This window comes from Carica papaya, chromosome 3 (genome assembly GCF_054855325.1).
Source record: "Carica papaya isolate Zhongbai chromosome 3, ASM5485532v1, whole genome shotgun sequence".
NCBI lineage: Eukaryota > Viridiplantae > Streptophyta > Magnoliopsida > Brassicales > Caricaceae > Carica > Carica papaya.
In genome coordinates, this window is record NC_142311.1 from 6,105,159 (window position 1) to 6,131,206 (window position 26,048).

The 26,048-nt window shown below is 34.9% G+C and overlaps 2 protein-coding genes across 2 annotated transcripts; one reads left to right on the forward strand and one right to left on the reverse strand.

The window, feature by feature from the left end:
- The first annotated feature begins 707 nt into the window (after nucleotides 1–707).
- IAA12 (AUX/IAA transcriptional regulator family protein) lies at nucleotides 708–2,855 on the forward strand. The gene is made up of 5 exons (XM_022041279.2): nucleotides 708–1,117; nucleotides 1,426–1,706; nucleotides 1,970–2,090; nucleotides 2,438–2,499; nucleotides 2,582–2,855. Exons 1-5 carry the CDS (start codon nucleotides 843–845, stop codon nucleotides 2,629–2,631), a joined length of 789 nt encoding a protein of 262 aa, XP_021896971.2. The 5' UTR covers nucleotides 708–842; the 3' UTR covers nucleotides 2,632–2,855.
- A 2,340-nt stretch (nucleotides 2,856–5,195) lies between these two features.
- Nucleotides 5,196–26,048, reverse strand: IIL1 (isopropyl malate isomerase large subunit 1). Its single transcript, XM_022041209.2, has 15 exons — nucleotides 25,641–26,048; nucleotides 25,411–25,548; nucleotides 25,106–25,276; nucleotides 24,559–24,711; nucleotides 24,378–24,446; nucleotides 24,180–24,296; nucleotides 18,119–18,193; nucleotides 17,623–17,700; nucleotides 17,402–17,497; nucleotides 17,210–17,259; nucleotides 16,746–16,800; nucleotides 16,433–16,564; nucleotides 8,487–8,534; nucleotides 8,214–8,372; nucleotides 5,196–5,579 (listed from the first exon to the last, which is right to left on the reverse strand). Exons 1-15 carry the CDS (start codon nucleotides 25,689–25,691, stop codon nucleotides 5,439–5,441), a joined length of 1,533 nt encoding a protein of 510 aa, XP_021896901.2. The 5' UTR covers nucleotides 25,692–26,048; the 3' UTR covers nucleotides 5,196–5,438.

Consider the following 26,048-nt stretch of genomic DNA (forward strand, 5'->3'; position numbering starts at 1 on the left):
CTTATATGTTAATGATAAATTTAACATATATTAGTGTATTATAGTAATTTTGTAATATTTATTTAAAGACTAAATTATATTTCTTATATTTTACCCTAATTACAAATACAATAATAGGGTGTAAGTAGGAATTAATTTTAGAAAATACTCGTTTTAAAATTTTAATGAAAAAATAACTATTTAGCTTTTACATCATCATAACGAAATGCTTTAAAAGAAGATGAAGCATGTAAAATATAAGATCATTTTATTTTCTATATAAAATGATCAAAATGTATAACTATATACGCGTATTAAATTGTTAAAAAATTATTAAAAAAAAAAAAAAAGTTGACGGACTATTCATTTCCGAATATCAAATATTAATATGAATTGGATTACATATTTTTTTTATCACATAATTTTCATGCACACTACATTTGTAAAAATGTATAGTTAATAAAATATGTTTATAATGGCTCCTGGTTAAAAGCTCTCAATGAACTCAGAAACTTGTGGGTGACGCCAGTTGGTTGAACAGTACATAGATGGAGGTGTGTGTCTGTTTTGTTTTCTCGGGATTTTGTTGTTAAAAATCTCTGCTTTTGTTTTTTCTTTTCAACCAAACAGGAGAAAAACCAGATTCTACAGAGAAAATCATGGTGTCAAGAAAAAAATAAAGGGAAGGAGAGAGTGCTTGGCGCACTAGCAGACACATGGGTCCCATATCATCACTCCTTCCACCACCTACCTTCATCTTTCCCCTTCTCCCTCCTCCTCTCCATAACCCAAACTCTCTCTGCAAATAACACCTTCTTCTCCCAGAAAATCTTTGGAAGTCCTCTTTTCTTGCTCATTTTCTCATGGAATCTGGTCTTACTTTGCTTGGTACTTCGAACGAGTCTGCAGTGGACGTGGCGGAGGGTGGTGAAGCTGATAGTGAGCTTGAGCTGGGTCTTGGACTTAGCCTGGGTTCAGGTGGTGCGGGAAAGAAAGCATGGGGTGAGTGTGGTAGAATCCTGACTGCAAAGGATTTTCCTTCTGTTGTTGTCTCTCATGGTCGTAGAGGAGCTTCTGTTGGGACCAAGAGAGCTGCTGACTCTGCCCCACATGAATCTGGATCCCCTCCTGCTGCCAGGTTCATTTTACTCTAATTTTCTTTTTGATTGTTTTCTGTTTGTTTCATGAGAAAACTGTGCAGAAACATGGAAAAAGAAACTCATATGTTAGGCTCTGGTTTTCTGGGTTCTTAAACATTATGATGTTAGCACTATCAGTCCTTCAATCTTGTGTATATTTCTCAGCTTTCTTCTCATTTTTCTTTTGTTAACTGCAAGTGTATATTGATCCTCATTTTTGGGTTTCATTTTTCTTGCTCATTTTCCTAGAATATAAACAATTTGTTTATACATATATAATTAAAATAGTTTTATTTTGTGAAAGCAGCCAGGTTGTGGGTTGGCCACCAATTGGGGCTCACAGGATGAACAGCTTGGTTAAGGAGGGGAAGGCCCCAAGAGGTGAAGAAGAAGAGAAAGACAAAGATGGTTTGAAGAAAAAGATATGCAATGAAAAAGGGCATATTGGGTTTGTCAAGGTGAATATGGATGGAATTCCAATCGGAAGGAAGGTGGATTTGAATGCTCATTCAACTTATCAAACCTTGGCTCAGGCTCTTGAGGACATGTTCTTTAGGACTTCTTCTTCAACTATCACCTCCATTAATGGTCTTTCTCTCTTTTTTTTTAATCTCCATACTAATTATGGGTGTCCTCATGTCAGATTAATTAGGCATACCCAGTTTCACTTTGCACTTTATCTCTCTACATACATATATACATGTACACAGACACACACATGCAATGGTAGGTTCTTTTCATATGTGGATGAGGGATATGTTATGTTGATAATCAAAGTAGTAACTTTAGCTGATTTCTGTTAATTGATTAATTACTTTATCCGGGTTGACGTGTTTAGTGACATTTGCTAGGATCGAGCCGGGAGAAGGAACAAGCAAAAGCCTCAAAGCTTTTGGATGGATCATCTGAGTTTGTGCTTACTTATGAAGATAAAGAGGGAGATTGGATGCTCGTAGGAGATGTTCCCTGGGGGTAACCTCTTATCCTTCATCTCAATTAACCATAAAAACATGTTTCATTCCTTTTTTGACGAAAAATATTTTTTACTCACATTTGATTGTCTTAGTTATTTCCTCTATATAACCATGAAATCAAATTCGTAATCTAAAATTATTGTAGTTAAAGCTGTAATCATGATTACGATCTCTCAGCTCTGTAATCAATTACATTAGATTGGTTTACAAAATTAATCAATTATGTTAGATAAGAAGATTATTAGATCCAACCCAAACCTGTTATGAGTAGTTGCTTATAGTATTGATTGTTTGTATGTGGTTCAATCCGAATGTGATTCATAATTATTGTTTAATTCATTTCAGGATGTTCCTAAGCTCGGTGAGAAGGCTTCGCATAATGAGGACCTCGGAGGCCAATGGACTTGGTAAGTTAAATGTGAAACAAAACAATCCTGGAATTGTATTGCTTCTTGGACAATCTTAGTGATGTAAATCATTTGATTGCAGGTCCAAGATTTCAGGAAAGAAATGAAAGACAAAGAAGCAAGCTTGTTTAGAATCACAGCTGCTGATCATTTTGAATGAAGACTATAGTTTGAAAACACAAGCAACAAAAAACAAGAAACAAGAAAACAAAAACTTAGAGCATTTTCTCAAGATTGGTTTTCCACTGCCTTTTTAGTGATATTCCAATTACCATTATCTGGTTTTTTGCTGTTCTTTTTTTGTTTTTTGTTTTTGGGTTTTTGTAGGGCAATATATTCATTTTAGTTTTGTTTTATATAGTTTTGTCTACCATACAGGCTTGTGCTCTTTGACTGAATGCTGCTTTCTCATACTGTAAATATGGGAGTACTTGATGTCTAAAACTGTTGAGTTTGCTGCATTATTCAAGTAGACTCAATTTTACAGGGTGATCCAAGATATGCTTGTCTGGTCTTTTTTTTTTTTTTTTTTAAATTTTTCTACATAAACATGTATTTGTAGTTGAATCTAAGGGTTTGTAATTGCCAAGTCTTTTCCTGTTTGTGGGTTGGTAAGTTTTTTAGTGTTTAAAAGTGTGAGCTGAAATCAAACATGCAGGAATTATTTACATTACATATATACCAACATATATGAATAGTTTTTATGATTGGACTTCAATTTGTAAGTATAATAATGTAGACGTTGGACTTGAACAACAAAATACAATACATTACAATAAAAAGGGAAGCATCTAATCAAACAAAAAATAATGATAAATTTTCATGAAGTAAGTAAATTTAAGTCAAACAAATGATATTTTGGTAGTATATAATATAGATATAGATATATATGTATATATATATACATACATATAATCCTTGTGAAATTAAGAAAGACATTTACAAGATCAGAGAGAGTATTCTCCTTAATAAGGATTTACTTACAATCATGAATAAGCTTCTGGTTTTCATCTTGTTATTTTCTTGAAACAATTATGTATATGTAATTAAAATGCAATCGAGAGGTAGGAGGAGGCATGATGGGAAAACTTAATGGTGGCTCAGATTTAAATGCTGGTTTTCTGGTTAGCTGTTTGAACTGACAAACAATAAATTGGTTTTTATTACAAATGAATTAATGGCTGCAAGTGATCTTAAATTACAGTATCAATATTTATTATACATGCACGTTAGAGTTTATTACAATAGGAGAGATAGAAATAATTGTCATAAATTTTTAAGAAATAAATAATGGTCAACTCCTCCTTATTCTGCAGAGTCAGAGAAAGTCAAAATAATTAAAGAAGTTAATTAAGAGGGATGGAAAGATTGAAATTAAGGGGGGAAAATCAGGAACATCCAATCAATGAATATGATGATTGAGATTATGCAATCATTCTGATTTTGACTGCTGATTTACCACCCAATTGATTTTAGTGGACACCCAATGTTTTCTACTTCACCTTCCCCCTTTCCCTTACTTTCTCAGTTTACTTTTCCCTTTTCCTTTAGAATGAACATGCTATAAACTGAATTGCACATGTAAGTTATATTATATATATAATATTATTTTTAACCCATCACTCCAATGTATGAGAGTGCATCTTTAGGATTACTTAATAATAAATTCAGTTTCAATATAGAAAAGTTTATTTGAAAACAATCTGACCACCAACAACAAAAAGAATATGTATATTTAAAATGGATATTGAAGTTTAATATTTTTAACAAGCTTAAGTTACAATAAGTTAAGATTACACCCAAGTAACTATGGCTTTGTGAAAGTGAATAAGTGACCCATCAAGTAAAAGTTAAAAAACTTTTTTTATAACTTCATCCAAAACATTCATAATTGTAATTGGAAGCAGAATAGCTGGAAAGGTTCATGACTGCAATCCTAGGAAGCCCATGAGGGAAGGAAAGAGGGTAGGTTTCAATTATGGCTACTTGAATGCCAATTGCCAACACCATTTGAGTAAAAGTTTGTGAGATCATTCTCAATAATTAGTTGTGCCATTTCACCATATTAAAAAAAAAAAAAAAAAGGTCCTAAAAATTGCAGGACTGCCCCAGCTGTGGGACATATAGATGTATATACATAACATATATATATATATATGTGCGCATGAAAAGTTGACGACTGTGTCTTTGCCCTTAGCTGAGGGCCCATGATTAGGCAGTGAATGATTTTACTACTTTGTTTAGATTGTGTTTCTGCAATTGATGTTTTGTTATTTTGGCCAAATTTTGCTAACTGTTAGGTGACATAAGGAAAATGTGTTCATTGCTGCCATTAAAGAAGAAAAAAATCTGTTCATCATAGCAGATCTCATCAAGTGCTGTGCTGCCTGGATACAATCCATCAGATTGTCACCTAATTCATTCTATACTTTCAATCATTTTCTTTTTTAAACATTACTTTTTTTTTCAACTATCACAACATATATTGCGTGTATATATTTATAAATTTGAGGAATGAAAAGTTAAAATACTTTCTTACACTATATAGAGCCCAAATTCTTGTTCAGGAATCAGGAATTCTTTTCCAGCTTGATTTCGGGTTTTGATTCTCAAGCTTCTTTACATCTTTGTTCCCTGTATTTTTGTACTTGGAAAGTTAAAACAGCTATAATAATATTTTTCCATTCACAAACCAATAATAAAACCGTCTCCTTCTACAACACATTTATTCAATTTCCACTGAATATGAAAATTATTTTTTAGCTCAGAATACAACAGACAGAATCTTCTGGGATTAGCACTACAAAACCCAGGACTACCAATAACTTCCAAGTTTTTTTTTGTTTTTTTTTTCTTCCAGACTAACAACTCAAAAGTTAGGTCAACAAACATATTAAGGAAACTATAAAGTACAGAGTGACAACTTAGAAATGGCCACCCTACATCAAGAACTCTCTTGGATCTGTGACATAGCCTGTTAAAGCAGATGCTGCTGCTGTGTAAGGAGAAGCAAGGTATATCTGGCCTTCCTTGTGCCCCATTCGCCCTGGGAAGTTCCTATTTGTGGTGGAGACGCAAACCTGCAACAATTAGAATCTTCCCTTTGTTAGCAAAACTGAAAGAAGTAACAACTAACTTATGAGGTAGATATGATAGTGACCAAAAAGAGGTGAAAACTATGCTGTGTGACTAAATTATCATTAGTTCTACATCTCAGCATTCTACAAAGACACTTCCCTGTCTTATTTGATTGTCAGAAGAGAAGCATCAGCTTCATAAATGTCAATGTCAACGTTGCCAAAATCAGCCTCAAATTTTGCCTTTGTAAAATCTTTGCTAATATAAATATCAGTATCAAGCATACCGAGTACGTCCATAAGAATGTTACTAATTAAAATCAAGAACCCATTCCTCCCCTGAGGTTTTGTTTTGGCCCACTAATACTAATCTTGTCATCATCATCCTTCACCATGTTCTGGTTTGTGAAAGAAAAACAGAAGAAAAAATTTTGGGGATACGGCAAGCTATGAACCTCTTTAAATAATAGAATGAAAATTCAGACAAATCTTAAGCCCATCACGCCAACATGACCAAATTCAATTATGTTAAAGCAGCGTGACAAGGAAAAGAATGAACTGAAAACATAAGAGTGAACTATGACGATAAAAACAAGTTTTAAGCATTCAAACCAAATCACCGACAAAGGAAAATATAATCAAGAAGTAATTTTATTGGTAAATCTTTCTTTGCCTTTTTAACCCATAAACCTACTATTCAGAATGACACATTTGGTAAATGTTGTACAAAGTTGTTGCTCCCTTTCAAGAATAAGGTTTTTATTTGGAATAAATTCTTCATAAGCTTAGTACTTTTTTCTATTAAAGAAATTTTAAAAAATAGTAGTACTAGTAACTCGCTCCAAGTCTTTATTACCAGGGACATATGTGGTGTGTTTTCTTGATGTTGAGTCTCAAAGCTATTTTTTTCTGCATTGTGATTTGGCTAGGGGACTATGGGCTTGTTCATTTGATATTTTTTATGATTTTGGGTTTCTCCTCCGAACTTAAAGGCCTTTATTTCTTTTCTTCTCTTTGTGGTGTTGACAAGGAGGATAACTTGCTGTAGAGGAGAGCTTCCTTTGCTCGGCTGTGGGTAGTGTAGTTGGAGAGGTATGCAAGAATCTTTTGAGGATAATTTCTTGCTTTTTTTTGTTTCTTTGGAAGATGATGACTCTTTTGGCATCTATTTGGGCAAAGGCACCTGGCTCTTATTAGTACGTTTCTTTCTGTTTTACACATGTTGATCCTTTCTTCTCTATTGAGTTCATTTTATTGCCTTTGTTTTTCTCCTTTTGGTCTTTTTCCCTTTATTTTTGGAGGACAAGTAGCCCTTTGATGTGCTTTTCCTTTTCTCTGTCATAATACTCCTTTTTCTTTTCCAAGGAAAGGACCAATCGTAATATTGACTATTAAAAAAAGATTTAAAACAAATTTATTTAAAAAATTTAATAGAAAAATAATTAGCCAGAAGTGCGGGGAGTCTGCATCTTCATAAACATGCCTAATTTACCCAGGCAATCTCCAAGATAGTGCCCAGATTGTTATGCTTTTCATGTGGGTTGGAATTTACCCGACAAAGAATTTTGCTATCTTATAACTGTTATAGTTACAGCCACCATGGTTAAAAAAGAGCAACCATTCATTCTTAAAACCAGAATTCAAAAGAACTAGGTCAAAAAAGGAAAGAAAGCTCTCTGTTCCTAGTCTCCAATAGCTGGATCCTCCGGAACCATAAGAATCCGTATGAATCGGAAGAGATCCGAGTGAATGGAAAGGAAAAAAAAAATAAGGATGATGAATTTATCTTTAAAGAGATATCCTCTAACTTTAAATATAAAAATAGGCTAGGTTATGAAAATCTAGATGAGAATCAAGAAAATTCCAATTTAGAAATGTTGAAAAGAAAAGGTCTAACAAAGACAGTGTAATGGCATTATATTGAAGTTAGTGGTAGCAACAAAATGATGATGCATGAAGATGGTACTGGTGGAAAAAATACGGTAAAAGGAATTACTTATAATATTATTGCTGTAGATAATGACAGCACTAACGGAAAAAACTATGTAAAAGCTCATTATTCAGCTTCCAGAATGCATCATTAACGTTAGTAGTTTTTTCCCTTTGTATGTGGGGTTGTTAAAAAAATATAGTTAATAGATAAAAAGATTTTAGTTCTAAGTGATGAATTTCCATTGTTGCCAACGCCCAAACATAATAAATATTTCAATAGAAAATAAGCATTATTTTTTGGAGAAGAAAATTATATAGGGGCAAATACCAACAAGCCAAAAAATTCTAAAGTATTACCAAATGAGTAAAATATAAGAATAAAAAATAATCCTCTATGAAACCCACCTCAAATGATCACGTTAATGTTTCAGCTTTTGGTTATTAAGAGGTTATCTACTAAAAAATAATCCTCTATGACTTTGCGGTGCTTTTAAACACTCATCAGCTAACAGATATCACTTTTAGTAACAAGCTAAATTCAGATTGTATCAGGCATTTCGATAGAATTGTACCATCTGGTATGTGCTATACCTCCTGGTTTATTCCAATTACTCATTATCGCAGCAAGTAAGGATGAGCATTCAAGAGATATTTTTAAGAGCTAAATCAGGGAGAACAGTAAACTAGATGCTTGGAACAACTTGCCTTAGGTTCATTCATGCGTGCATAAGTGTCCTTAGGGCCACCCAAACAAGCACCACAACTAGGACTTGCAGGTGTGTCACATCCAGCTTCTTCAAATATCTGGGAACAAGTCTTGCCACCAGATCCTGGAACCGGAAGAGTATATAGATCCATCCAAACCTGGAAAATATCATAGCATTACAAATTGGTGAATTTCTCAGTTCATGTTTATTTGATTCCAACCATATCAACCTATCCACTCTCCTTCAGCACAATGTATATATCATTACCAACCTTTTGAGTAGCAGGGACAAGGAATGTGGGAACCTTCACTTTTTTTCCCTGCAGGTAAACAATTAAATTTAATTAAATTTAAATGAATCCCATCAAAAAAAATAAGATCATCAGAAAAAAGGCCTCTGAAGGTAATAATCACATCGAAGCATCTAAAGCCCACAACACTCGGGTGCCATAAATTTAGGTACTGTTGGTAGGGTTGTGCAGAGATAACTATAAAACCAAGCAAAATCAATGATTCAAACAGAAACGAACTGAAAAAAATGTGGTTTGATTCAGATTTTTCCAAAGATCAGTTAGAGGCTCGGTTATGTTCAGGATTTCTCCAAAAATCAGTTATAGATTCGCTCATGCATATTTTGTTTCTAATTATATACAACATATATTTTAATTTTCTGGTATTAATGTGGAGGAACGAATTATTATGTTTTCTGTTAGGCATTAGCTACCTACATATACAAGTCCCTAAACAATCATACAAGGAAACCAATTAGTTACGAAGATTACAAGAGGAAATATCACTAATATACCTTTAACCTACTTTCTATATACACTTCCCAACACTTTCCCTCAAACTGGTGAATAGATATTATTCATTCCAATTTGTCAATGACAGTTTGAAATCCGAGATTACTTAATCCCTTGATCAATAAGTTTGCAAGTTATAAAGTAGTGGGTACGTATAGTGTGCATATCAATTCACTATTCTTTCTCCTTGATAAAGTGTTGATCAACTTCAATATGATTCGTTTTGTCATGTTGTATTGACTTGTGAGTAATACAAATTGTTGACTTATTACTACAACAAAATCTCAAAGGTCCATTCCATGGAACCTTCAAGTGTTTCAAAATCATTTTCAACCAGATGAGCTCACATACTCTTTGGGACAGTTTTAAACTCTGACTCGACATGGGATCGGAATACTACATTCTACTTCTTACTTCTCCAAATCATTAGGTTTCTTCCAAAAAAGGTGCACTATCCAAATGTTGATCTTTTGTCGACTAATGAACCTGCACAAAGAGCATTTGTATCTGCTTCAAGAAGCAGCCTGTTGTTTCTCTTGAACATAATTTCTTTTTTTGGAGTAACTTTCAAGTCGTGGAGTATCCTATAGGCAACTTGCAAATGCACTTTTTTGGGTTTGTGCATAAATTAACTCACTACTCTCAACGCATATACAATATCTAGTCTTGTATCTAACATATATATTAACTGCCCCACTAACCTCTGATACATTTCGTTCTCTACCTCGAAGTCTTTCTTTGGCATTGTATATCAGTTTGGCAATCTCTTTCAAGAGATCTAGAATATAATTTTTTTTAGACATAAATATTTCATACTTAGAACATACCACCTCTATCCCGATGAAGTATTTTAATCTTCTCAATTCTTTAATCTCAAATTCCTTAACTACATATTGTTTGAGGATCTTCTTCTCTCCTTAATTATTTCTCTAACAATTATATCATCTACATACACAAATAAGGCAGCGATTCCCCCTGTCTCTGAGTGCTCGATGAACAAGATATAGCCTTCCTGAATGTGTTTGTAACCCAAGATAGCATTACCTTGGCAAATCTCTCAAACCAAACCCAGGGCGACTATTTAAGTCTATGCAGCGCCTTTTTGAGCTTGCATACTTTATTCTTCTCTCTTTTCTTGGCAAAACTAAGAGGAATTTCCATATAAATTTCCTTTTCCAATTCCTTATGTAGAAAGACATTCTTCACATCGAATTGCTACAGCTACCAATTAAAGTTAGCAGCTAAAAATAGTAGAATTTATACTGTATTCATCTTTGCAACCGGTGCAAAGATCTCTTGATAGCCAATTTCGTATATCTGGTTATATTATAGCCGCTAATCTTGCCTTATCTCTCTCAACAATTCCATCAAGCTTACGTTTGATAGCGAACATCCATCTGTAGCCTATAGGTCTTTTCATCTTAGGTAAATCCACTACTTCCCAAGTTTAGTTTTTTTCCTAGTGTTTGTATTTTAACATTCATAGTAATTTTTCATTCCTCATTAGTTAAAACTTCGTATAAATTTTTGGGAATAAAATATTGTATTCAAGTTTGTAAAGAAATTTTATGAGCTGAGAAACAGTTTTAAAGTGATACTAAATTAGAAATTAGATAGAGTTGATGCTTGGTGCATTCCCTATTCCATTTTCGAAGTGCCATAGGTAAATCAGTATAAGGAAAACAATGATTTTGAGAGCTTACTTCACTTCCAGAACTCGACTTAAATTCTTGAATTTGCTTTGAACTAGAGTCGGATTTTCTTCTCGAATACACTTGGATATATGTGAGTCCTGTATGAGTTGCTGGTTAGGCTTATCTTGGGAGGTTTTGGGTTCATTTTGTGGATTTTAATCTTCTAACGAAGTGATGGGCTTAGATAACGAAGACAACATGTCTGACGGTAAAGTGTCTAAAGACAGGAGAGAAATGTCAAAAAATGAGTCTCTCAAGTCTCTCTTATCTTCTACTATGATCTCTATTTGAAGATAAAATTGGTCAAAGCATGACTCAGTATCAACAAAAGTAACATCAACAAACACATAAAATTTCTTTTTGGATTGATGATAATACTTGTGTTCTTTTTAAGTGAAGGAATATCCCATAAAGACACACTTAATTACCTTATGATCAAGTTTCCCTCTTTGAGAATATTGCATATGGATATAAACAATACACACAAAGACACGAGATATAAGATTATTGGCGGCGTGTACTTATGGAAATAAAGTAGCTAGAATTTCTATTGGAGTTTGAAAATCTAGTACTGTAGATAGAAACTAATTCATAAGATGTGGCAATTAACACGGCTTCCCCTTGTAGTGTTTAGCCACATGGTTTTGAAACAAGAAGGCATGTGTGGTAGTAAGCAAATGGCTGATTTTTTGTTATACGATTCCATTTTATTGTGGAGTATATACACAAGAAGATTCATGAACAACTCCTTTTTAGAAGAAGGCGTTTAAGTTCTAGTTAAAGTAATCTTAGATGCTATTAGTTCTAAGACATTTAATCATGATCCCATAATGGGTTTCAATCATGATAGGAAATTGGGGAATAATATAACTGAATTTAGTTTTAGATTGCAAGAGAAGAAGTCTAGTAACATCAATAAAGAAAATAAACCCCTGTATCACACAGATATTAGGAATATTAGAAGAACCACAAACATGACTGAATTAATTGAAAGGTAAATCACTTCCTTTATCACTAGGAAAAGTTACACACTAGTGTTTTGTTAGTTCACATCCAGTGCAGTGTAAACTTTCATTGTTACAATTAGAAAATAAAGAGAAAAACATAAACTTAAAAGGTGGAGAAAGAAGGCTGTCCTAATCTCCTATTCTACAACTAAACTTGTCTAATGTGCTGGTAGAGAGAATGTTGTTGGGTGCGTCAGATGTATCTAAGAAGTATAACCCGTCTCGAGCCTTACCACATCCAATCATCCTTCTAGAATTCTGGTCCTAAAATTTACAAAGATAATGAGAAAATATCTCTTTGCAATTAAAGTCATGAGATAATTTGGTTATTGATATGAGATTTGTACACAATTTGGGCACATGAAGAAAACATTCGAAGAGTGAGAGAGGAATTAAGTTTTATGGTGTCAATTTCTACTACTGTGGTTAGTGAACTATCAGTAATGCAATCTTCCTATTATTAGGATATGGAGAATAACTGCCAAACAATTTAAGGATGTTTGTCATATGGTCAGTAGCTCCTGAACCCACTATCCATAATAATGCAAAAAATTTATCTAAGGCATTTAAACCATGAAACATAGAAAACATACTCGTGCTATGAAACCTGTACCTTTAAATTTTTCAAGTTGTTCAAGTCGGATTCTTCATCATTCAATTCCTGCCTTGAAATCACAGGTCTCTTTATTCTTCTCCTCTTAAGCTAAATGTGTCTGCCTCTGGTTTTTCTTGATGTACCTTAGTTTCTTACAGAAGTTATATCAAAGGTGTAGAATTATTTTCAATATTTTCTTTTTTCTGCTTTTTACAACCTGGCGATATAACAAAATGGTTACTACCAAGTTATGCCTTTTTTTCCTTCCACTAGGGAAATTTGTTAATTTTTTATCTTTTTCCTCCTTCCTTTGCCTATAAAATGTGCTGATTATCAATGAATAAATGTAGAGAAAAAGGGAGAGTTATTTCTTATTCTCAAATTCTTCATGGTATCAGAGCAAACCTGACCCAAATTCTTCAGCATCCCTCTTGCATTCAATAGGCAATGGATGAGCAAACCCCTTCTCTGCCCGAAGTTCTTTTGGGCTCTCACCTTCCGGTGCCTAACAGCTATGCTCTTGCTGATCAGGCTCCATCTTTCGTTACTGGCCATCAACTAAATAGCAGTAACTATCTTCAATGGTCGTCCTCGGTGTTTATGTTCATCCGAGGGAAAGGCCGAGATGAATACCTCACTGGAGAGCTCTCACCTCCTTCCGCGAACGATTCAAATGCTCGGATATGGAAAGTTAAGAACAATCTTGTTATGTCTTGGTTGGTGAACTCAATGACCACTGAGATTGGTGAAAATTTTCTCCTTTATAAGACTGTGCACGATATCTAGGTCGCAGCTCGTGAGTTTTACTCCCACTCGCGACAACACTTCCGCCATCTTCGAAATCGAAGCAAGCTTTCAAGACCTGCGCCAAAGAGAAAAAATGATAACTCAATATTACAATTTTCTTACTCGAAAATGGCAGCAACTTGATGTTTTTGAGGAACATGCTTGGAGCTGCTCAAAGGATGCCAAGAGATTCCTAAGTATCGTGGAACAGAGACGAATCTTCAAGTTCCTTTTCGGACTGAACAAAAACCTTGACGAGATAAGAGGACGCATCCTTGGAACCAAACCTCTCCCAAACATCGGAGAAGTGTTCTCTAAGGTGCAACGCGAAGAAAGCAGGAAGAAAGTGACGATGGGTGACTCGTAACTCAACCCTAACCCTGCTGAAAGCATATCTCTCTCTCCCGAGACTGGTACTGTTCTCACAAGTCGGGTGACTAAGCGAAAGGGACAGCTATGGTGTGAATACTGTAAAAGGCCGGGACACGTTCGTGGAAGATCCTGGAAGCTTCACGGAAAACCAGCTGAGAAGGAATCGGCTGAGAAGAAGAAAACACCAAAGCAGAAAATAGAGGAAATTCATCGAGGCAATTTTGTCTCAACGAAGGAGGAATCCGCTGTAGCCGTTTCTACCGAAAGCTCCTTATTTAATCCTGAACAAATCAGCCTTCTCCGAAAAATGTTTTCACCCAATATGGTTCTCAGTAATGCTTCTACAGCTTACAAAGGTAATTTTTCTGGTTTCTCAACTTATTCCACAAAAAAAGGGAATATAGATTATTGACTCAGGTGCTTTCGATCATATAACTGGGAATATCTCACTATTCAAAAAATATAGTAAGTGCAGAAGTAAATTCTCAGTTAAAAATTGTTGATGGTTCTAGCTTCCAGATCAAAGGAATAAGAATAATTGCACTGACACCCAAGTTAATTTTGTACTCTGTGCTATATGTTCCAAATTTGGATTGCAATCTCCTGTCAGTAAGTAAATCATCACAGGACTTGAATTGTATGGCTACATTTAACTTTAAACTGTGTGAATTTTAGGACTTGAACTCAAGGAAGACGATTGGCAATGCTAGTATGGATTCGGGTCTTTATCTACTGCAAGCTGACAACTTTTCTCTTAATAGACAAACTCATCATGCAGTATGTACTAATTCTGAATCTATAAACAACTTAAATATGGAATGCCCTATCATGTTATGACATTACCGTTTAGGACATCCTAACTTCGTATATTTGAAAAAGCTATTTTCTACTTTGTTTCGAAATAAAAATCCAACTTCCTTTCAATGTGAAGTATGTCAGTTGTTCAAACATATTCGAAATTTATTTTACAGTTCAGTTTACAAACCCACAAAACCTTTTTCATTAATTCATAGTGATGTATGGGGTCCCTCTCGGGTCACTAATATTATCAGGACAAAATAGTTTGTATCTTTTATTGATGATCACACTAGAATTATCTGAATTTTTCTCATGAAAGAAAAATCTGAAATTGTCCAAATTTTTAAAAAATTTCACATTATGATTATTATGATTCAAAATCAATTTCACACCAACGTCAAAGTAGTGAGGTCAGACAATGGGTGTGAATATTTTGAAACCACTTTGAGCCAATATTTTTCTGACCACGATATTATCCATCAAAGTTCATGTGTCAATACTCCACAACAAAATGACATAGTTGAACGAAAAAATAGACACATTCTTAAAGTAGCCCGATCCATCATGTTCAATACCCACATTCCAAAATTTTTTTGGGGAGAGGCTATTCTCACCGCTGCATACTTGATAAACCGTATGCCCTCCCGAACTGTCTCATTTTCAAAAGGTTTTCCCTATTATACCTGTCAGCAGTGAAGGTCTCACTGTGATTTGTTCTTTTTCCAATTTTCGAGGTTTAGAACCTTTACTTACCGTGGCGGAGCCTTCAGTTGTGCAGGATTCAAACATCCTACTTTCCTCTGTGCTGAATAAGGATACTACTTCATTGAGATATGGTATTTCTTCTTTCCCCAAAATCTAGACTCTTACTTGATCATATTCCTCATTGAGTCCTACCATAAATTGGTGAGTGCTATCATTTTCAACAAACTTCTTTAAAGCAGCTGCATATTTGCAGCTTTTCATAGTGATAATATGTCCTAACCAAGCTCTTGACATATGTCTTTCAAAAGGTTTGAATATTTTATGGCAGTCTTGTTGCCTTATTTAATTTTCCAGGCTTTGATAATCAATTTCTAGATCTGAAATGTATCTTTTCTCTTGGAATAGGTTTCCGGAACTGTTTTCCTAATACTTTTTATTGTGGGCAGGCACATAACTAGTTTACTAATATCTTATGTCATAGAGTTCCAGAGGCAAACCATAGTCATAGAATCATTTTCATCCCAAATGCCAAAAATGGGATCTCCTGGTGTTGGTGCAGTGCCGAAGAGATTGTTTAGTTTTCCTCGACCTTTGAGAGTGGTTCGAATTAATTGTGACCAACTCGGACAATTCTTCCCATTGAAGCAGTCGACAGCCTAAATTAGTCGGAAACCATCGTTCTATGATGAGATTCCCATAGGGAAGTTTATGCCTGTATACTGAGATGCAACCTCCAATATTCTTCAGGAACTTTCAGGGTTTACTGGACAGAGTGGTAAGGCCAATGGCTGCCCGTGGAGATGCAACTGCGGCTGGAGTGCAGCAGCTACTACGGCAGAGGGGCAGAATTGCAGCTAGAGCTTCTGGGCAGAGTGTGCAGCTGGAGCTACAGAGGTTCTAGTTACTATGTGTGGTTGAGCAGAAGGTGGTGCATGGTTTCTTGCAGTTTGGGCAGAGGCATGCGCTGCATGAGGGGGGGCCACAAACTACCGGCTGCTTGCCAGCTGGCAGCAGGAGTGGCAGGAGAGGAAGTTTGTAGCTCTGTTTTGTGGTTGCTGCCAGCTATGAAGGTCGGCTGGCTATTGCAGGTTTCCGGCGGCTATAACAGCCAACAACTGGTCTAAGGTCGACTACGAAGGTTGACCTCACCTCCTTTAGGATTTTTTTTTATTTCAGCAATGAAAATCAAATAGAGTTCGTAAAAGAATCTTGGATTTGAAAAAAAAAAAAAAAAAAACTAAGGCTTTGATATAGAAGAATGAAGTTATGTATGAATAGACACCAGCACACTAAAGAATCATGCACTATAAATGAATAACGAATGAAGAAAGTGCCATAGTTCACTTATTAACTTTTCTTTTGAGAATAATGGTTCCATATTAACTTTTTACAGTATAAGAGTAAACAATTATGAATCCAACAATCAAAAAATAAACAATTAGGAAACATGGCACTTACTGAAGCCAGAAAAACTTTGGCTGCAGCCAGAAAATCCTCTGTTTTTCCACCAGTACAAGAACCAATATATACTCTGTCAATTTTTACATCTTTACATTCTCTTGCCAAGGCACGATTATCAGGAGAATGAGGCTGCAAAAATGTAATTGGAAAAAGGTGATGATAAACTGTCAAGAACTTTCTGAAAAAAGAAAACTGTTGAGATCAAGACAAATGGTCTTCAGCATATATCAATTGAAAGAAGATCCATTATTCCGGAAAAGTTTTCTCTAAGCAGAAAGATATTGCACTTTGAGTATTTAGAATCACTCACTTTCGCCACCAAAGGCTCCAACTTTGAGACATCAAATCTGTACTCTGAAAGAAAACTGAAGAAAAAACAAAGGAAAACTCGTCAGTGCAAATGATACCCAAAATTATAACAAAAAACAAAGTTTATATCTGAACCAACAGTTGAGCCTACAGGCCATAGACTATCATTCCTAATAGACCTGATATGAGTTTCCACATCAGTAAATTGGAAACTCCAAAATTGCCCATAGAAAGATGAAATTTCAGTCCATAAATGTTCAATATCATAACTACAGAAAATATAAAAACACAAATAAGGAAATTATAACTAAATGACTCAAAACAGAATCAGTTATTCGGCCTAATATTTGAGTGCAATCCATTTGAACAGTTTTTTCGTCTTTGAATACAACAGTTACCTTTGCTTTAAGTATAACAACTTAGAAATTAAACCTTTGGATCCAATTAATTGTCAGAAGAATCTACCTTGCTTGATCATCACTGTAAACTGGTTCATAAGGCAGAGCCGTCTTATCCTGCATAGAGCAAAAGATGACATTATTACCCCTTTTAGCAACCTCATGTACCATCCATAAAACAGCAAAACTCCATTGACATGAACAAATTGGCAATAAATTCTATTTGTAAATGTGAATTAAAATGATATATTGCACTAACCTCAAGGTACTTAAATGTAGTACTATCAGCAGGGATAACACCATTCTTTCCACCAGCTTCAACAACCATATTGCATAATGTCATTCGTTCTTCCATCTATCCAATGAAATTAATATCTTGAATACTGAGGATGTGATCCATTTAAACTAAAATATGCAAATGCAGACAGAAAACTTGAAGCAGCCTATTATTCCTATAGTGTAATACAGAGATTTACTTACATTTAAACTTTCAACGGCAGTGCCAACAAACTCCATCGTCTTATATGTTGCACCAGCTACAGATATTTCACCAATAATCTGCACGGGTGATGATTATTTGGGAGATAAAAGATAGAAAAAGTTAGCTACAAGCCTCCAGCAGCACACCAATAAGCCAAGTAAAATTCAGTCATCAAACAGTATCTCACTCTTCCTCATTAATGTTGCACCAAAGAACCGCTGAAAATAAGTGATTTACCCAGGTTGATATGAAAAAGGCTTTAAACAGTTCAAAATTACATTATTAGAGTATGCTATTAAAGGCTTGATCACAAATGGCCTTATCTGATGGGCATTCATCTCAAGAGCCTTTTTATGAAGGTTTGATTTTTGACCGGGTGTTCAAAGAAAATAATCATGTAGCAAACATCATTTATGTCCGGAACAAACGCCTCACTGAGTCTTTTTACTAGCTCATTAGAATATAAAAAATGCTTGAAGATTAAAATAAACTTACTTGCAAAATTAAATCCTTTGCAAGAAGATAATCAGGCATTTCACCATCCATTACAAATCTCAAAGTTGGGGGCACCTGCAAATTGACAAAACAACAGAAATACAGAAAGTGTAAATAAGATGACATAAAATCTCCTAGAAACCCTGGGGAAAAAGAAGTAAAAAATTTTCTCTTGACGTAATCTTCTAACAGTTAGCTCAGTTGTCTGACTAAATTAGCTCATTCCAATCAATGAATTGAATTGAGAAATCAACAAGATATTTTCTCTAGAAAGAAGCCTTTTTCTCTTTAGGGAGAAAGGTTACTCTTGTTCATGCCTAGTTATCGGGTATCTCTTTTTATTGTCTATCCTTGTTTAGAATTTCAGTGGAAGAGGCCAATAGAATTGAGAAAACAGCAAGGTATTGAGAGGACAAAGATCATTTGGTTAGATAGAACATATGTTGTAGAGGGTAGAGAGCAATGGGATTCAGGTCTTGGGAGTCTGGTCTCTAAAAATATTGCTTTGATGGCTAACGGTTATGACATTCTCCCTTAAAGTAGCTTTCTAACACAGATGGAATTTTTATGACTCAGAAAAGCCCTTGAAGTTCGTCTAGCAGGTATCTTCCTATTTCTATGCCTCGTTTCATTTTGAGCGTGGAGGATGGGCATCATTTCCTATTCAGGGAGGATTCTTAATCGAGAGATCCTCCCTTCTCTACTTTGTTCTCATGCCTTCATAGATTACCTTTATATCATTATATTCCTGCATACAGCAAGATTCTTAATTTTCTTGAAACTTTTGCTTCTTTCCCTATGATAATTTGGGACAAGGTGGTCCTTTTGGCTTCTCTGAGGGCCTCATGGAATTTTCAGGCATACACTTTTATTAGTGTGCAAAGGAATTGAGTGGGTATTCTATGATAAGGCCTTTCAGTTCTTTTTCTTGTTTTCTGGCTTCTTTCTTGTTCTTGTTGGATGATGCCTTATCCCCACCCCACCCTTTTTGTATTTAATTCTGTCCTTCCTAATATTTTTTCATTCTTATCAAAAACTAGAACGTATATAATGATGAAAAAAAAAGAAGCTTTATTAAGAAAAGAGGGAAAATAGGTACAAAGAGGAGAATAAGACATCCTCCTTATCTTGTCAACAAATTGAATCCAACAGAACTTATGTGAATAATATGGGCTGTTAATGGACAAGGATGACAATCTCCCAATTACAGTCAAGATCGAAAATGGCTATCTCAGAAGATATGATTAAAAATAAAAGATATCATATTTAAATTAATTTGTTTTAGCGTAGAGTTAATAACAGAACAAAGAATCCTGATTAATGTAAAATAATTAGCATCAGTACAGTAGTATTTGAGATACATCTATCCAAAAAAAAGTTTTATACGCAGTAGATAATAAAAAATCACAGAAACTAACCATACATAACAATAACCTCCAGAAAGGATAGGTAAAACATACAGATACCTAAAGTAATGAACACTAAGTATTAAAAGCACTCATTCCACCACATAATTGAGGAAAGGAACTGTTTAACAGTTTCTTTTTTTTAAAAAAATAAAAGTATAAAAAGTATTATTCACAAAGGAACTGCTTAGCAGTTGACACCTTATAATCATAGGGTAAAGAATCTTTATGCAAATTCCAACCTCCAAGAGGTCAATTATGAAAGCAACACAATCTAGGAGAGCTTAAATTTTGGAAACTATTAACTTTTTTAGTCTGACAGAAAAAGAAGTATTATCAGAAACAAACATAGAAGTCAAATTATCAAGGACTAGCTATCCTCCCTTAAGAAAAACAGATAACAAAAGTTAAGAAAATGAGAAAAACTAAATAAACTCATAACATGATAACCAACCATCTCTGTGCAAAATAGACAGAATAATCATTTAATGTTGATTTTTGAAAAAAAATATAAAATTTATTTTCCACCAGTTAAATTGTTACATCTGAGATATTTATACAATTTTTAACATATTAATAAGGAAATTACTATTTTATTAGAATTCTAATCATATAAAATTACTATTATAATAGAACTCTAATTACATCATCTCAACTAATTAACTAATAAAATAATTAAATAATAAAATGTACTAATCAACACCCATCTTCAAGTTGGTGTGAAGATATCACGCATACCCAACTTCCAAACCAAATTTTGAAGAGAGATGTGGCTTATGTCATGGTTTAAAGAGAAAGAACAACACCTAATAGCTAATCCCAAATGCATAGAATAAAACTTCTAAACAGCACCTTCAAAGTTATTAGCAACAGGATTAGGCCAGAAAAAGAAACAAGCTACGAGCCCAGAGTCAGTGATTGGAAACAAACTGGTCCCGCGGCTGAGGCCGCAATGCTCAAAAAAGGAGTAGATAAGAGACCAGTCGGAGTAGCTCGCACGTGAAGAAACCAGATCGGTGCCGGATCACAAAACAAGAAAGCTGACATGTGCGGAAGAGCCAAAAAAAGAACCAAAGAAGGCCGGTCGAAGCGGCTCGCGCACAAAGCAAATAAAGTCTGTCTGTGTGCAAACACAGCCGAAGAGTCAGAGAAGAAGACGATCCACAGCGACCAAGCTTGGAAAAGCAAGATCCAAGCGGTTCTAGCACAATTTTCACCAGATCCGTACTATATCTGAATCCGCCGACAATTTCTGTGGTGATTCCCGGTGAAATCGCAGCGGATCGTGACGGCCAGCAGTGGCGTGTGCGGCGGTGCTTGCAAAAATCATTAATCTAGGTCGGGGGCAGGTCGCCAGTGAGGTTGCGACTCCATCTAAGGTGGTGGTAAGATTAGATCTTATAGATGAGTCCCAAATCAACCCATTTTGCTATTTTAAGGTTTAGAAAAAAATCTTAAAATTAAAACTCTAAAATAATTTTATTTATCTCTGGTACCATATTGATTTTAAAGAAAAAAATATAAACTTTATTTTTCACTATTTAAATTATTACACATGGGGTATTTATACAATTCTTAACTTAGTAATCAGGAAATTATTATTTTACTAGAACTCTAATTACATGAGATTATTATTTTAGTAGAACTCTAATTACATCATCTTAACTAATTAAATAATAAACTAATAAGATAATTAAATAATAAAATATGATAGTCAACATTTAAAAAAATACGCTTTAACCAAAAGGGCACCAAGAGAGACACTTTATCCAAAGAAAAAAATGAGATTCACCATATCTGACCAGATGACTCACATTCTTGCAAAAAAAGCCCAACACTACATAACCTTAACCTCTATCCTCTAGCCCATGCCACAGAAAGCAAAGGACAAAAAACCCCTCAAGATGAAAAGGAGTAACCCAAGGAACACCAAAAGCATCAAATGGGCAAGATCAAAATCTCCAAGCATATGACAAGGCAGGAAAAGATGACTATGAGATTAAGTGTTTCTAAAGCACATCAAACACACCAAGGAACAAAGAATGTTTTAACCTACAAGCTTAATGCAAATCATTAGTGTTCAGTCTTTAAAGTACCACAGTCCAAACATAGATCTAAAGCTTGTGAGGAGTAGAAACCTCCTAAATGCAGTAACTAGAAGCATCACTATGAACAAAAGAATTATGAGTTAAGACATAAGGCTTTGTAGGTAAACATCTCAAAAGAGTCAAATTACCTAACTCTAAAATTGGCACCTTGCAAAGGAACAAAAAATCAAGAAACTACATCTAAGAAATCATATCAACATTTTCACAATCCTCGAAAAGAGAACATATTCCACGATGTTTCGCTCTCATAAATGTCAAAAAAGGATGATGTGGGATCACTGCAATTCAACAATAAATAACACAATCGAGGAAAACGGGCAGCGAAAGGAAAAATATCAAGCCCAAGGTTCCACAAATGAAAGCGAGCCACATCACCCACTCTCAAACTGAATAAAGGAAGAAAGCATGCACAAAGGCTCAAAATAGCTTTCCAAGGGGTATTGGGAGTAATAAAAAAGTTGAAACTAGGGTTCCATCAATTGTGATTTGACTAAAATTGCTCTTAATCATCATATGCCATAAAGAGTCAAGTTCTAAAAGAAATTGGCATAACCATCTAGCCTTATAGGTTTTAATAATAAAGTTTGCAATATCGAGAATCCTGTTAACCTTAAATAAGCAATATACATCTCAACTCACAAAAGATCCCTCAAATATTCGATCAAATCAGGACAAAAAAATTCCTCATCATCCTCTCTATGCTCTCTGCATACACCTAAGAGCTTTGAATAGAGAAAGAAAGGAAAGAGAGACACTAGAAAGACATGTCTGAATAAGAGTCACGCAACCACCAATGAAGAAAAGGCCAAGCTCCTAACATTCAAGGTGTTTAAAGATCTTGCACACCAATGGATTCCGAAAGAAAGCCATTTGAGGATTCCCACCCAAAGAGACCCCAAGTAGGTGATAGACCACTCCAAGACTTCAAATCTCTACCATCTTTGTAAGTCCTCTAACCACCTGATCCTCCATTTTTATACCAACTAGACCACTCTTCACGAGATTAATTCACAAACTTGAAATACTCTTAAACATACACAATAAACTGATACCATTCTAGCACTTCACACAATCATGAGAAAGAAAAAAGATCATATCAGTAAGTGAAGGTGAGGAACAACCTCTCCATCAAGCCTCACACAACATACTTTCAATAACATCTCACTCAATGTTTAGAGAAATCATCTGAATTAGCACATCAACAATGATAATAAATGGGAAACCCCCATTCCAAGCCTCCAAGCCACCGAAACCAAGAATTGGGTTTCCCATTAACCATAACAACAAAGACAACTGAAAAAGACACCTAAAAATCCAACACCTCCACCTCACACAAACCCTTTCCTCTCAAAAACTTTGTCGAAAAAACTGAATTCACCTTACCATAAGCCTTTTCAAACTCTAGCTAGAAAACCAAACCCCTTAGTATCACTCCTTCAATATTCTTTCCTCCTTGTACCACTGTTATAGCCTTCTTCTTACCAGTGAACGCAACTGCATCAGAATTGCAGCTCTCCTTATCATACCCTTTCTTGGGTTCAACTATTGTCAAAAATGTTTCAAGATAGCTTGAACCAACATTTGATCGAAATAACTTTTCGATCACCTAACCCAGCCTCATGCACCCTATATCACCCTTGCTTTCTAGGATGACAATTCGACATCTATTGCCTCCCACGAAAAACTTTGATAGACACAAGAACCAAACTCAAGATTTTGATTCATCTCAACCAATAAATTTTGCATAGTTCCTTAAGTGTTCGATAGCCAACTAAACCAAAATGTTCCTTAAGGCAACTAATATGATCAAGCAAACATTGCACGCCTACTCTTCCCAAATTGACCCTACACAATCTCTGTTAAGAGAACTCAGATACAACTACTCTAGAACAAATATTACCCTCTTCAAATTGAGACACTCAAAAAAGATTTAGCTTCAATGGATAATTCAACATCTTTCCCCATAATCGATTAAAAATAGATTCAAACTTAAAAGAAGAGATACCAAATAAAAAATAAATAGAAACGGTGTCTTTTGAGCATCTGTGATCATCTTTACGATGAGCAATCAACATATGATCCTTTGTGCGTTTTTTACTGCACTTTATCGATTCTTACATTTGCAATATATGAACAAGTTCAATCCAAGATTTATCAAATGCATTTCCGTGGGATATCTGAACAACCATAAAAGTTACTGCTATTATGATATTTGCACTAACAAAATTGCTGTCTTTTCTAAGCATGACTTCTTTCATGCCAAGGACTCATTGTTGTCCCAAATTCTGATTTCTCCACTCAAGGGGTCAATGAGTTTTCAACAGAGAAACAACAAAGAAATTGGAAAAAAAAAAAGATTAAAGTGGAATGTGGAAGCTTCCAATATAGCAAGGACAAAATCTATCAGAAAGAGAATAATAAAAGAAACCAATTTGTTCACCAAGTTAAATTAATCACGAGAAATAATCAAAAGCCAAATAACATGCACAACAAAAGGCAGCATCTTACAGAAATTTAAAATAAATAAGAAATTCAATATAAGCAAACCTTGAGTAGGACTTTTCCAGTCCCTAACACAAAGCCTGCATCGGTATTACCAATTCCTGTGGCAAATTGGCCAAATGCTCCAGCAGTACAGGTGTGTGAGTCAGTACCCAACAGGACCTGGATTTATTGCTAAAGGTTTAATAGCAGTTAGGAAACATAATATCACAACTGAATGAAGTAAAACAAGTTAATCTTTACCTCTCCAGGCCTGCAATGACCTTCTTGTGCAAGTGCAACATGGCATACCCCTTTATAGTCAGGGTTAACCTGAGGAAACATTATGTAAACTCAGTTTTGTAATGATAACAAGGCATAGACAGTTACCGTGCAACAATGTTGAGTTGCCAAATTGAATCCAAATTAAAGGACAAATGCATACCTTGAAATTACTAAGATCTTTAATATCATAAAAGTATTTGATATTTTGCTCCACGCAAAACTCCCTCAAAATATCCACATTACGATTCGCACGCTCATCACTTGTGAATATATAATGGTCAGGAATTATTACAATCTTTTCACGGTCCCAAACCTTCAAAATTATATCAGTCATGTTATTAACTATCAAATGAAGAAGATAGACAGCTATAGACAACAGTCTTGCAATCTCGAAAAACCTTGTCAAACACCTAAGACTAGTCATTTTTTTGGGATAAAAACATAAGCTCATCATTGCTACATTCATCTAATTATGAGTTTCAAATAAATAATCCAGTTAAAGTAACCTCCAAATATGCAAAGAGATAGCGATAGAAAACAGTCTTGTCAACAAACCTGAGTAAAGTTACGAGTTTGAGTTCTATCAGAAAATGCAAAACAACATAAAAGAAATAGAAACAAGTAAAGATGCCACCTTGAACATAACCAGCAAATCATATCAAGAACACATTTATGGATTCAACAAAATATTTACAAGATGAGCGCACCTTAGCATTTTCACCGAATTCTTTCTTGAAGATGCCAATAGAACCAGGGCCACAGACATCATGGGTCATTAATATATCAACATTAACCCAAACGTTATCACCTGGGCTCAAATGGGGTTTCTCTGATGCTCTGGCCAATATCTTCTCAGTCATTGTCATCACAGTTTTCACCTGAAAATTCATCACACAATAATATAAAATAAGAAAAAAGAAAGAAAGAGACCCATCATCAGAAAACAAAAAGAAAAACGCGCAAATCGTAATTAAACAATCAGATAGAAATTTGAATGGTAAAAACACCGAACTGAGCCTGTGGCGGCTGGCTTGCGTTCTGATTGTTGTGGTGCCATAACTGAAACAATTTTTCTCGAAACTGATCTCTTTTGACATCTGGGAATTGATAATTTTAACGAGGATGAGGAGGCAGAAAATCCCAAATCCTTCTGCAGACAGAAAACCGAATTTTTGAGCTGCCAGAAAAAATAGAAGACAACTGGAAAACGTAACCCATGAATGAGAATGAACAGGGAAAGACCTTGCTGTTGATGATGGAAGGAGGAGACGGTGAAATAACAGAGGAAGCCATTTTGGTTTTTGCTAGCCGGATTTATGCTGTTGGTAATCTTAACGCAAAGCAGCCTCACACAATGCTGCGAACACAAAGCGCAAACCAGACAAATAGGGAAGCTGTGCGATTGAGCAGCCTAAAAGTTGACTGGTGGCGTGGGGATTTTCCCTTTCCCTAATTAAAATGAAAATGAAACAATAAAAATTTCACTTTTCCTGAATAAATAATTTCACTTTTTAATTAAAGTTTTATTCTTTTCCTCAAAAAATAATTGAACTTTTCTTCAAAGAGACAGAGGAAGTGAGAGAGAGAGAGAGAGAGAAAAAAATTTTCTCGTCTGAAAGGAAAAATCATCTGAACAAGGTTGAAACTGGC